General features: G+C 40.3%; 1 protein-coding gene across 2 annotated transcripts in view; it reads left to right on the top strand.

Moving 5' to 3' along the window:
- Window positions 1-13,412, top strand: part of PHACTR2 (phosphatase and actin regulator 2) — a 207,992-nt gene that overhangs the window by 95,361 nt on the left and 99,219 nt on the right. For both annotated transcript variants that reach the window (XM_021709749.1, XM_021709748.1), the window contains exon 2: window positions 1,504-1,671. In XM_021709749.1, the coding sequence (XP_021565424.1) occupies window positions 1,504-1,671 (168 nt within the window). The remainder of the gene's footprint in view (window positions 1-1,503; window positions 1,672-13,412) is intronic.

Genomic DNA, 13,412 nt, shown 5'->3' with positions numbered 1-13,412 from the left:
GTAAATTTTATGTAAAGTGAAATATATAAAGTTATAAATATCATTTAATAAGTTTTTTATAATCCAACCATTATTGAGATCATTTCTATCATCCTCCTATGAATTCTCAATCCCCTTCTTAATTTATTTTAACTTCTTTCTCACTCTAAGAAAAAACTACTGTTTTGATTTTTTAATTTCTTCTTCCTCTTCCTTTTTTTGGTCATAAATTCATTTACCTGTTTTAGAACTTCGTATAAAAGGAGCCACACAATATGTACTCTTTTCTGTGTGACTTTTCAGCATAATGTTTTTGAGGTTCCTTCATGTCCTAGGCAGACCAGCCTAGGACCACAAGATCCAAGAAACAACATATCAGTGGTTTTTGATTTAGTCTTAGTTTTTTTAAAAAATTTTAATTGCTAAGTGCTATTTCACTGAATAAATAATACCATAGTTTATCCATTCTGGCCTGCTTCCAATTCATTGCCATTACAATCTGTTAGGGCAGTATCTCCCCTCAACGTAGAACATAGCCAGGCGTAGTGGCTCATGCCTGTAATCCCAACACTTTGGGAGGCCGAGGAGGGAGAATCACTTGAGCCCAGGAGTTTGAGACCAGCCTGAGCAACATAGTAAAACCTTATATACATGTAAAAAAAAAAAAAAAAAGAAAAGAAAGAGAAAAGACTTAGTTAGGCATGGTGGCACATGACTTAGTCCAGCTAATTGGGAGACTGACACAGGCGGATCACTTGAGCCTAGGAGTCAGAGGCTGTGTTGAACTGTGATTGTGCCACTGTACTCCAGCTTGGGTGACAGAGTGAGATCCTGCCCCCTTCACCCAGTAAAAGTGCAAAACAATTAAAGATTTTGTGCCTTTCTTCTGATTAATAGGATGGTGAAGGCATAAAAAAGTATGTTTCTATCATACACAATATCCACATTTTCCACATATTTTCCTGTTGTTAGTGATAGCTGTCAGGTTATTTGAAGCTGAAAACTTTTGTAATAGAAGCAAAAGATAGTTTTAGCATTGTGAAAACAGAATTTAGCTTCCTGGCACCAAATTTTATTTTTTGAAGGAGAAACCATGGTTTTCACTACATCATGACTGTAATATTCATTACTGAGAATGCCAAACTAGCCTCTGGAGGAACATCCTATTTCAGGAATACTTAGAATACTCTATTTCTGCACAAAATATTGATGTGGTTGTTGCAGATGGATTCAGCTGTGTTTCCCAGACTCATATTTGTCTGGCCCCACCTATTATGTAAGTCCCTTGCTTCTTTTCTATTTCTAATCCAAAATGATTTCCTAAGGCGACTATAATTTCTGATTGATTGATGTACTGGTTGATATCAGAGAAGTCCTACCAGTTGCCAAATGGGACAAAATAAACTTTTTGTGAGATTCCAATTCGAGTGGGCATACTCCCTTGTTACCAGTCCAAGAAGAAATAGATGATGTTGTTCCAAACTTTACGACAATCTTTCTCTAACATTATTTTTCTTTATACAGTTGACGGACTGGACAAAGCTTCTATAGCAAACTCAGATGGCCCCCCTGCAGGCTCCCAGACACCTCCCTTCAAAAGAAAGGGGAAACTGTCCACCATCGGTAAAATCTTTAAGCCTTGGAAATGGAGGAAAAAGAAGACCAGTGACAAATTTAGAGAAACCTCAGCAGGTATGAATGTCATGATTTTGTGAGAAGATGGAATACATTGGTATATTTTTCAAAAGGCTGAAAATTGTTTTTCAGGGTATTTTTTCAGAAAAAAATTAATTCACATTTGAAATAACATTCTTTTAAGGATGAAACAACATAGAGTTCTGATTTGCTCTCCTATTTCTACTGACTTCAGCTTTCTAGTGTATTTTCATTTTTAAATATATATGTGTAAATTTATATAAAAACTGATGTGTGAGGAAGGAGAGGCAAAATAGAAAATTATAAACAAAAATGTTTTTCATCAATATTGTGACGGCAAGTATCCGTTTTAATATATACACATTGGTACATATATGTATATATACCTATTCTAATAGCATCGTCTTGTTTATTAAAACATTTAAAAACTCTTTTTTGTTACATTTGCTCTTTGGGTAGAATTTAAATGGCTGTGTGAAACTAAAGTTTGTCATATTTGTTTAATTTTAAATTTTTATTGTATCCCAAATAAATAGTCTCTGTCCTAAGATAGCCATAGCCTATTGGTGTGAACATTTTTTATTGTTAATTTGTAGAGTTATTATACCTTAAGAATTACATTGTTTAGGTCGGGCATGGTGGCTTACGCCTATAATCCCAGCACTTTGGGAAGCCAAGGCGAGAGGATTGCCTGAGGGGTTTCAGACCAGCCTGGGTAACTTGTTATGACCTCGTCTTTACAGTAATAAAAAAAATTAGCCTGGTGGCCTGTGCCTGTAGTTCCAGCTACTTGGAAGACTGAGACGGAAGGATCATCTGAGCCCAGCAGGTCAAGGCTGTAGTAACCATGAGTTTGCCACTGTACTCCAGCCTGGGCGACAGAGGAAGACTGACTTAAAAAAAAAAAAAGAAGAAGAAGAAGTACTTTGTTTAGTGCCTTTCATAGGGACTTATGGAGGATGTTGGCTTTAAATCTCTGGCCAGAATTAAGCCCAATTTACACAAGTGCCAGTGTCATGGTATTTTAAGATAGAAAAGTGTTTATCCCCTTATTAAGTTCAATGTTCTCTTTGCTTACTGTCGAAAACAATTTGTTTATCAAAATTGTTCGTGCACCACGGTCTAATGTTGTCAGCGTATGTACAGGATGTATCCCAGAAGGTATCTTATTGATATGTGCTATGATAAGAGTTGACCTTTGGTTCTAGAACTGTGAAATGAAATAGAAAATACACAAGAATATGGAATAGGGACATCAAACATCCTCGAAGAAAATTGTCTCTGATGCATTTGCAGAGACAATTTGTAATTTTTTTGAGCACTTTATATTTACCAGGAAATAATGATACACTATCTGTGATTTGTTTCAAAATAATGCTGGAGGAGGGGTGAAGTAGGTTAGAGTGTAGATGAAAGAAGACTGGCAGTGAGTTGATGATTGTTTAAGCTGGGCGATGGGTATATGGGGTTTATTATTCTCATCTCTTGTAGACATTGGAAATTTTCTATAATAAAAAGATGGAAAAAGAAGATTTGGCTTAGGGGAAAATAATGATAGCTTGGTTATTGGCTAAGTGGCTTCCTGGGTTAGGAGACAGTGGGAAGTGAAGGATGGAGTGCTCTTCTATTGAGGACACCTGGGTTGTCACCTGGGGTGTCACCTTGCCACCAAGGTGGTGGATGACCTTGAGCAAATCAGGTCAGCCTCTGGTCTTCTGTTTCCTCACCCACAAAATCAGGGAGTTGAATGAGCTGCATTTTGAGGTACTTCAGTTCCAGATTCTGCTGTACCTCAGATAGGTCCCTGATCCCTTCCAACCCTGGCTGGGCATCTTGTTCTCTCTTGTTCTTCAGTCAGTTGTGCATGGAACCACGCTGGCCTTCGTAAGAGCCTGTCACTTATGTTTCCTTAAGCATTGGGAAAATCTGGCTCCTCAAGTTACCACGGATACCCATGATGGAAGTAGGGTTCTGGACGGTAGCGTAAAGAAGAGAATAAGGAGAGATTATGGCGGTCTCTTCAGTTGTCTTTCTTGCCTTTTACCTAAATCTGATCTATTATCTTTTCTTTCCTTAAAATAGAGAAGACATCTACAAAGAACTTCCCTGTCCTCTTTTCTTGTCACCTTGTTTGAATTATTTTAACAGAAGGGAAGTTATAAAATATTTCCATCAACCCTGAATATCTAAGAAAAGTCCTTTTGAACAGCACTTCAGAAAAGATTGTTAATATTATTTTAACAATCTTTTTGTTAAGTGTTATTTAGTGTTATCCCATATTTATTCAGATTAAGAATTGCCTAGCCTTCCTTCTTTGTATGCTCTCTTTCCTTTTCAAACTCATCCAGGATTTTGTATACGTTTAGCTCTAAGAGGTTATTTGTGAATACTATATCTGTAATTCTAAGGACAACCAAACTACATTAAAAACCTAAAAAGGTTTTTTTTTTTTGAGTTGAAGTCTCACTCTCTCACCCAGGCTGAGTGCAGTGGCACACTCACGGCCACCCCAGTGCCGACCTGCTGGGTTCTGGCAATCCTTCCACCTCAGCCTTCCAAGTAGCCAGAACTACAGGCGTATGCTACCACACCCGGCTAACTTTTTATTTATTGTAGAGATGAGGTCTTGACAAGTTGCCTGGGCTGCTCTCAAACCCACAGGCTTAGGCAATCCATTCACCTTGGCCTCCCAAAGTGCTGGGATTACAGACTGAGCCACCGAGCCCAGCAGAAAGAGATTAAATGCTTCCTTGGCCTATTTTGTTTTATTTTTTATACACCAAAATGCTACATTATAGAATAGAGAGGCCAGGCACATGGCCCAAGCCTGTAATCCCAGCACTTTGGAGGCCATGGCAGGAGGATTACTTGCACCCAGGAGTTCGAGACCAGCCTGGGCAACATAGCAAGACCTCATCTCTACAGAAAAATAAAATAAAATAAATTAGCCAGGCATGGTGGCTTGTGCCTATAGCCCTAACTGAGGCAGAAGGAGGCTGAGGTAGAAGGATCACCTGAGCCCAGAAGGTCAGGAGGCTCAGGCAGAAGGAGAGCACCTGAGCCCAGAAGGTTGCAGCTACTATGAGCCATGATTATGCCACTGTACTCTATCCTGGGCGACAGAGTGAGACTACAACTCAAAACAACAGCAACAACAACAAATAGAATAGAAACAAACCAAGTAGGTATATTAGCAATCTTTTGTGAATCTGCTGCATTCACTTGTAATCTTTTGTTCTAAATTCATCTTGCTAAATTCATATTTTACTTGAATTTCATAAGATGTTATACAGAGTTCCCATTATAAAGTATTTTATTATCACCTTATTTGCATTTTTATTTTAAGGCTTAAATTTCTGCTAAGATGTGTAGAATGTATCAGTAAAGCTTAAAACAGAGGTACAAGATGGTGTATCATATGTTAGTTTTTTCATACTGAGGGAAGATGTCATATCTGCAGGAAAACTGATGTATTTCAAAATAATTAAGAGAAAGATGTTTTCTTCCTTAAAATATTATCTCAAGCGGTGAAATCAAACTATTTGGATGTGACCGAGGCCATGTGCACTCTAGCAATCCGTAAAGTACACCTTAGGCAAGAACCACACTATCTTGGGGTATGAAGAAAGGTGCATTTCTTCCAAGACAAGTAACTCTTCTATGCATGTCCTTTTCTTGTTTGTTTGTTTTCTCTCTTAAGTTAAAGGTGTGGAGTACAGTTCAGGGTTAGGTATACAAATGTTCATTATGCAGGTACCCTTGTTGATGAGGTGTGTCCCCCCTCCCCTGGCAGATTCCCACTACTGCCAGGTCCACCTCCCTCCATATCCCCCATCCCCCAGCAGTTTCCCACTACTGCCAATCCTTTTCTTATAGTATTATGATAATTGTTCAAGGTCCACTTATGAGTGAGAACATGTGATACTCAGTTCTTTGTTTCTGTGATACATCACTCAGTATTATACACTTTAAGTCCATCTAGGTTACCGTGAAGTTCATGATTTTGTCCTTCTTTATGGCTGCATAATATTCCATTGTGTATATGTACCACCTTTTTTTTATTCAGTCCTCTTTTGATGGGCAGGCCGGTTAGTTCCATGTTCTTGCTACTGTGAACAATGCTGCGATAAACATAGTTATGCAGGTATCTTTTACATAGAGTGATTAGAGTTCTTCTGGGTATATTCCCAGTAGGGGGATTGCAGGGTCATATGGAAGGTCGATTTTTAGATCTTTTAGTAATCACCACACTGTTTTCCACAGAGGCTGTACTAGTTTATATTTCCATCAACATTATAGAAGTGTTCCCTTTTCCCCGCATCCTCTCCAGCATCTGTTGTTTTTTGAGTTATTGATGATGGTCATCCTGACCGAAGTTAGGTGGTATCTCAGTATTGTTTTAATTTGCATGTCTTTGATGACTAGTGAGGCTGAGCATTTTTTCATGTATCTCTTGGCTGTTTGTATGTCTTCTTTTGAGAAGTGTTTATTCATATCTGCTGCCCACTTTGTAATGGAGCTGTATGTTTTTTTCTTTTCAGCACGCTTGAGTTCCTTGTAGATCCTAGATGTTAGGCCTTTGTCAGACATATAGTTGGCAAGTATTTTTTCCCACTCCATGGGTTGTCTCCCTGCTCTCTTGATGGTTTCTTTGGCTTTGCAGAAGCTTTTCAGTTTGATGAGGTCTCATTTGGCTATTTCATCTCTTATAGCCTGGGCACTTGGGGTTTTGATCAGAAATTGGTTGCCAGTTCCAATTTCCATAAGGGTGTCTCCTGCATTTTCTGAAGTTCTTATAGTTTGAGGTTTTACGTTTAGGTCTTTGATCCATTTAGAGTTGATTTTTGTGTATGGTGATTGGTGGGGGTCTTGTTTTAATCTTCTGCATGTGGTCAGTCAGTTTTCCCAGCACCATTTACCGAATAGGTTCTCCTCTCTCCAGTGGTTGGTGATGGTGGCTTTGTCGAAGATGAGTTGGTTGAGAAATTGAGGTTTTGCTTCTGGAATCTCTATCCTGTTCCATTGGTCTATATGCCTGTTCTTGTACCAATACCAGGCTGTTTTGATATTGTAGCTTTATAATAAAGTTTAAAGTCTGGGAGTGTGATTCCTCCTACTTTGTTTATTTTGCTGAGGATTATTTTGACCATTTGTGGTTGTTGATGTTTCCATCTAGATTCTTGTATTGTCGTTTCCAAGACTGAGAAAAATGCTGCTGGTAATTTAATGAGTATTGTGTTAAATCTGTAGATTGCCTTGGGTAGGATGGACATCTTAACAATGCTAATTCTTCCGATCCATCAGCATGGAATATTTTTCCATTTGTTTGTGTCATCTTTGATTTCTTTGAGCAGTGTTTTGTAGTTTTCATTGTAAAGGTTTTTCATGTCTTTGGTTAGGAAGATGCCAAAGTATTTGAATTTTTTTGGTGGCAATTGTGAATGGGATTGTGCTTTTTCTTTTCTTGTTTTTTAAAGCAGTTTTGGCTTATGCCCTGACTTCTAGTTCTTTGGCCTTGTTTTCTTCGACTCTGGTTTAGGCTGTTCAGTGTCTGGTTGTTAAGTTCTTATACTCCTGGCATGATATTCATCTGGACATGAATCTTACTGTATTCTGCTATACAGTGATTAATACTTTTGCTAGTCTGGATTTCTGTTGTAGGAATTTTTAATTAGTCATAGATAGGACGTAACACTGCTTTATTAATGCATTGTAATAACACGTTTACTGTATTGTGATGGAAAGTTACAAGGGTCTCATCCTTGGCCCATTTTTGTGGTCTTTGAGTCAACTATATTTTGGAATGTTCCTTCTAAGACCAAAGGATGTCTTGTTCTTTAAGATAAACTGGGCTTGTGCCCTGTCCAGTTCTCTGGCCTTGTTTTAAAGTAGAAAGTTACCTGTGTCTTTGACTCTTGTTTAGGCCGTTCAGTGTCTGGTTGTTAGGTTTCAGGGCAGGTGAATGTCCCTCTTCTCTCTCTACTCTCCCTAGGTGCCCCTCTTGGTTGCTTTTCATCTCCTGAGTGAGAGGGACCTTATTCCACACCCCCCCCCAAACTCTAAGTTCTGTCCTTCCTTAACTTTAGAACTCAAAATGGCATTTATATGTTTTTTTCCTGCATAATCATTTCTTCCTGTTTTGTTGTTGTTGATTGTTTTGATTTTGTTTTCAGGGAGTAAAGTTCTGTCCTGGACCTTTATATATGGTTGCAACCTCCCCAGAACTATGAGTAAAAACAAACACCCTATCTAGACACAGTTATTCCCCTAACTTCTTCATAGTGTGTTGCCATTAATACCACACTTAATGAAACTTCAACCAGGCCAGGCACCATGACTCATTCCTGTAATCCCAGCACTTTGGGAGACTGAGGCAGGAGGATTGCTTGAGCCCAGGAGTTTGAGACCCATCTGGATAACACAGCGAAACTCCCAACTCTACAAAAAATAAAACAAAATTAGCTGGTTGTGGTGATGTGTGCCTCTAGTCCCAGCTACTCAGGAAACTGAGGTGGAAAGATTGCCTGAGCCTAAAAAGTTGATGCTGCGGTGAGCCATGATTGTGCCACCGCACTCCAACCTGGGCAACAAAGTGAGACCCCGACTCAAAACAAGAAAATCCAACCTATCTCTTCTGCTTCAACTTTCCCCCCATGCTCTTTCGTCTTCCCCCAGTCTCTCTCTGCATCCCGCACTTCTGAGGCTACTTCAAGCTTCCTGATCCATACATTTAATGTCATTCTTTCATTTTCATCCATTTCAACCTCTAAAACATTCATCGTTACTGAATATGTCTTCCTCTATTTACAAATGCTGCCGTGACCTTGGTTATCTTTGACTTTTCTTTCTCCCTTCCCCTTCTCATTGCCCCCAACCCCCTGAGGGAAGGTCGCTGTGTGCCTTTGTCCTTCCCTTCCTTTGAATGTGCCCCTCTCTTCAATACCTTAGCATCTCTCAAACAGACCCAGGCTCCACCTGATGCCCAGGCACACCTGCCCAAGCCCTTGTTGGGAGGCATGTTAGCTCAAAGACCTTTCGTACGCCCTACCTGTCCTACTTGTATTTCCATGAAAGCATGCTAGCTGCAGACCCTCTCCTGGAAGCCTGGTATTCTGCAGCAAATAAGCTAGCAAGGTGCTAGCTTTCATGGAGCTCTCATTCTAGACAGGTGAGGTGCTGCTTAGTGCTGGGAATGGACGCAGGGAGTGAAGGAAGAGTGGAAACGTACTCTGTACAGGTGCGTTCCAACCCAAACAGATCACCTGCCAACCCAGCTGGCCTTAATGTTGTAGATGTGGTTTCCTTTGGCATCCAGACTTTGAACCGTGGAGTTCTTTGACTTTTCCTTCTTTTTCACTATCTTCTTTATTCTATCAGTTTCTAAAATTTTTGATTTATTGCTTTTTCTTTCTTTCTTTTTTTTTTTTTGAGTTGGCATCTCACTCTGTAGCCCAGGCTGGAGTGCAGTGGCACACTCAAAGTTACCGCAGCCTTGTTACTGCCTCAGTCTTCTAAGTAGCTGAAACCACAGGCACGCACCACCACACCTGGCAAATTTTTTGATTTATTGTAGAGATGAGGTCTTGCCAAGTTGCCCAGGCTGGTCTCGAACTGAGGCCATTTCTCTCACCTCTGCTTCTCAAAGTGCAGGGATTACAGGTGTGAGTCTCTGCCCCCAGCCAATTTATTGACTTTTGATCCTTGAGCAAGGTTTTTAAATCAACTTGTCCTCTCATTCCCTATTCTCTGATCCCCTCAACAAATGTCTCAACTATTGCAGTGTAGGCCTTTACAATACTTAGGTATTTGCAGCTAGCTATAGAAAGCTGCAGAAGTCTAGTGAACACAGAGAGAGACTGCCTATAAGGCAGAGCAGACCTACCTGTGAGGGGAACCATACCTATCTGGTGAGGCTGACAGGGGAGGTTCAAAATTGCCCAGGCTGTCAGGAACCATAGTAACAACCATACAAACCTTCCCTGGCATTCTTTACTCAGGCAGTTGTATTCAGGAGATCAGAATGACTCAAAGAGTCATTCTTTTATATATATATATATATATATATAATCAATATTCTTTATTATGATATTGTGGGGTACAGTTAAAGGTTAGGTATACAAATATGCTTCATTCAGGCATCCTTGTTGATAAGAGGTGTCTCCCCGTCCCCAGACAGATGTTTACTACCATTAATTCCATCTCCCTCCCCTCCCCATGGTTTCCCACTATTGTCAGTCATTTTCTAAAGGTAATACATAGGATGATCAAGGTCCACTATATGAGTGAGAACACGTGATACTCAGATCTTTGTTTCTGTGAGAGGTCACTCAGTATTATAGACTCTAGTTCCATCCAGGTTGCTGCGAAATTCATGATTTTGTTCTTTTTTATGACTGCATAGTATTCCATCATGTATATGTACCATTTTTTTTAATCCAGTCCTCTTTTGATGGACAGCATGGTTGGTTCCAGGTTCTTGCTATTGTGAACAATGCTGCGATAAACATTCGTGTGCAGGTATCTTTTTGATAGAGTGATTTGAGTTCTTCAGGGTATATTCCCAGTAGGGGGATTGCAGGGTCATATGGGAGGTCGATATTTAGAGCTTTTAGAAATCGCCACACTGCTTTCCACAGAGGTTGCACTAGTTTACACTCCCACCAACAGTGTAGAAGTGTTCCCTTTTCGACACACCCTCTCCAGCAACTGTTATTTCTTTCATGTGTCTGTTGGCTGCTTGGATGTCTTCCTTTGTGAAGTGTCTGTTCATATCTTTTGCCCATTTTATATAACCACATGATTATATCATTAGATGCAGAAAAAGCTTTTGATAAAATCCAGCATCCCTTCTTGATAAAAACCCTCGAACATCTAGGCATACGGGGAACATACCTCAAAATAGTAAAAGCCATCTATGAGAAAACCACAGCCAGCATACTCCTAAATGGATACAAATTGGAACCATTTCCCCTGAAAACTAGAACAAGACAAGGATGCCCATTCTCACCCCTCCTGTTCAATATAGTATTGGAAGTCCTGGCTAGAGCAATCAGAGAAGAAAAGGCAATCAGGGGTATCCAAATAGGAAAAGAGGAAGTCAAGTTATCTCTCTTTGCAGATGACATGATTGTGTACCTTGAAAACCCAAGAGAATCTTCAAAAACCTCCTTACACTGATAAAGGCCTTTGGCAAAGTCTCAGGATATAAAATAAATGTGCAAAAGACAATCGCATTTCTTTACACCAATAATAAACAAACAGAAACCCAAATAAAAACCACAATTCCATTCACAACAGCCACAAAAAAAATGAAATACCTTGGCATCTTCCTAACCAGAGACGTGAAAGACCTTTACAATGAAAACTACAAAACTCTGCTCAAAGAAATCAAAGATGACACAAACAAGTGGAAAAATATCCCATGCTCATGGGTTGGAAGAATCAACATTATGAAGATGTTCATCTTACCTAAGGCAATCTACAGATTCAATGCAATACCCATCAAATTACCAGCAACATTCTTCTCAGACCTGGAAAAAACAACACAGGAATTCATATGGAAACAAAAACGACCAAGAATAGCCAGAACAATCCTCAGCAAAAAAAAAACAAAGCAGGCAGTATCACATTACCAGACTTCAAACTTTACTATAAAGCTACAATCATCAAAACAGCTTGGTACTGGTATAGGAACAGGCATATAGATCAATGGAATAGAATTGAGATTCCACAAGCGAAACCTCAATTTCTCAACCAACTCACCTTCGACAAAGCCTCCACCACCTAACACTGGGGAGAGGAGAACCTGTTCAGTAAATGGTGCTGGGAAAACTGGCTGACCACATGCAGAAGACTCAAACAAGACCCCTATCTATCCCCATACACAAAAATTAACTCCAAATGGATCAGAGACCTAAATGTAAAACCTCAAACCATAAGAACCTTAGAAAATGAAGGACATACCCTCATGGAAATTGGAACTGGCATCCAATTCCTGAACAAAACCCAAAACCCACAGGCCATAAGAGATAAGATAGACAAGTGGGACCTCATTAAACTGACAAGCTCCTGCAAAGCCAAAGAAACCATCAAGAGAACCCCATCCTTTTTTAAAGAGCAAGGGAATATGGCCGAGGGCGTAATCCCAGCATTTTGGGAGGCTGAGGCAAGAGGATTGCCCGAGCCCATGGTAACTTGGTGAGACCTCGTCTCTACAATAAATCAAAAAAATTTTAAAAAGCTGGGCGTGGTAACATGTGCCTATAGTTCCAGCTATTTGGAAGGCTGAGGTCAAAGGATCGCTGAGGTGGCTGTGAGCATGCCACTGCACTCAGACTTGGGTAGCTGAGTGAGACTCTGACAAAAAAAAAAAAAAAAGCATGGAAATAGAGCTGATGACTAGGACAGGAGCTTACCAAAGGATTTAGGAGATAAACTGTATAACATGGAGCACAAAAGTTGGATTTAGGGGAGGGGTCTCCTGGGACCCCAAACCTGTAGTACTGAAGCTGCTGTTGCCAGAATGGCACAGTCCCAGAGCTGGAAGGAGGTAGGAGGAGGCTTGCTCTGATTGGCAATGGCAGCCGCAGATGTGTAGATCTGGGGGCATAGGTGGGCAGAGAACCCATCTCCCGTCTGCTCCTCCAGATTTTCCTGGATTCCGTCATCAGGAAATAATCCCTCAGGTGGAACTTTGATCTTATCACATTTTGCCCAAAAAGTGTGACTGACCCACACTGACTCCATGGTTGTCCTTGATTTACCCCAAACCAACCTCTCCTGCCCTATCTTTTTCTATCTGCCCACGTTCCTTGGATTTCAGTTACCCTGGGCCACCCACTTAGCATGCCCCTAGCCTTCTTGGTGCCCTGGCTTTTCTTCCTGCTCTTCCCTTTCCCTCTGAGCACCTCCTTCCCCTGGCTGCACCTGGTGAAATACTACCAGTCATTCAAGGTTTAATAATATGTCTCTTTCTCCTGAAGATAGCCTTGACTTTGGTTTTGCACCAGCTGAATGGGAGCCTCCCCTCTTTTGATTGTACTCCTGTTAGGACATAGATATTTGGACTTATTTTCTAGTGTAAGTGTCTGTCTTATGCTCCTAATTTACTATGTAAAGTACTTAAGGGCAGAGATTTTTTCACTCACCTTTGCTCCCTTCATATAGGTTCTTTATGTAATAACTTGTAACCTGGGATGTACTCAAAAAATGTGCCTTAAATTGCTTATTTATTGAATATCCACTAGACCTAAAAAATGCAGGCCAGGTGCCAGGGCTTACACCAAAATCCCTGCACTTTAGGAGGCCGAGGCAGGAGGACTGCTTCAGCCTAGGCGATATAGCAAAACCTCATCTCTCCAAAAAAATTTTTTAAAAAAATTAGCCAGGCATGGTGACATGTGCCTGTAGTCCCAGCTGTTTGAAAGCCTGAGGCTGGAGGATTGCTTGAGTCCAGGAGGTCGAGGCTGTGGGTGAGATGTGATCTTGTCACTGCACTCCAGCCTGGACAACATAGAGAGACCTCAACTCAAAACAAACAAACAAACAAAAAAGACCCCCCCCCCGCAAAAAAAAACAAAAAACCCCAACAGCACTGAGTGTTTTAGGACTTTATAAGAGAAACTGAAGATTAAGAAATCATAATGGAAAAGAAAAATAAATAAATAAAATATCAACCCAAACCAAGTACATCACAATTGCAACCATGTACCACTATTAAGATCCCAGTAATTAGAGGACATTTCTTTTTTCTATCGTTGGCCCTTATTTATTTATTT

This window comes from Carlito syrichta, unplaced genomic scaffold (genome assembly GCF_000164805.1).
Source record: "Carlito syrichta isolate Samal-C Ts95f unplaced genomic scaffold, Tarsius_syrichta-2.0.1 Scaffold279568, whole genome shotgun sequence".
NCBI classification, from domain to species: domain Eukaryota; kingdom Metazoa; phylum Chordata; class Mammalia; order Primates; family Tarsiidae; genus Carlito; species Carlito syrichta.
Note: the sequence above shows the minus strand (reverse complement) of the source record. Positions and strands in the feature narration are given on the sequence as shown.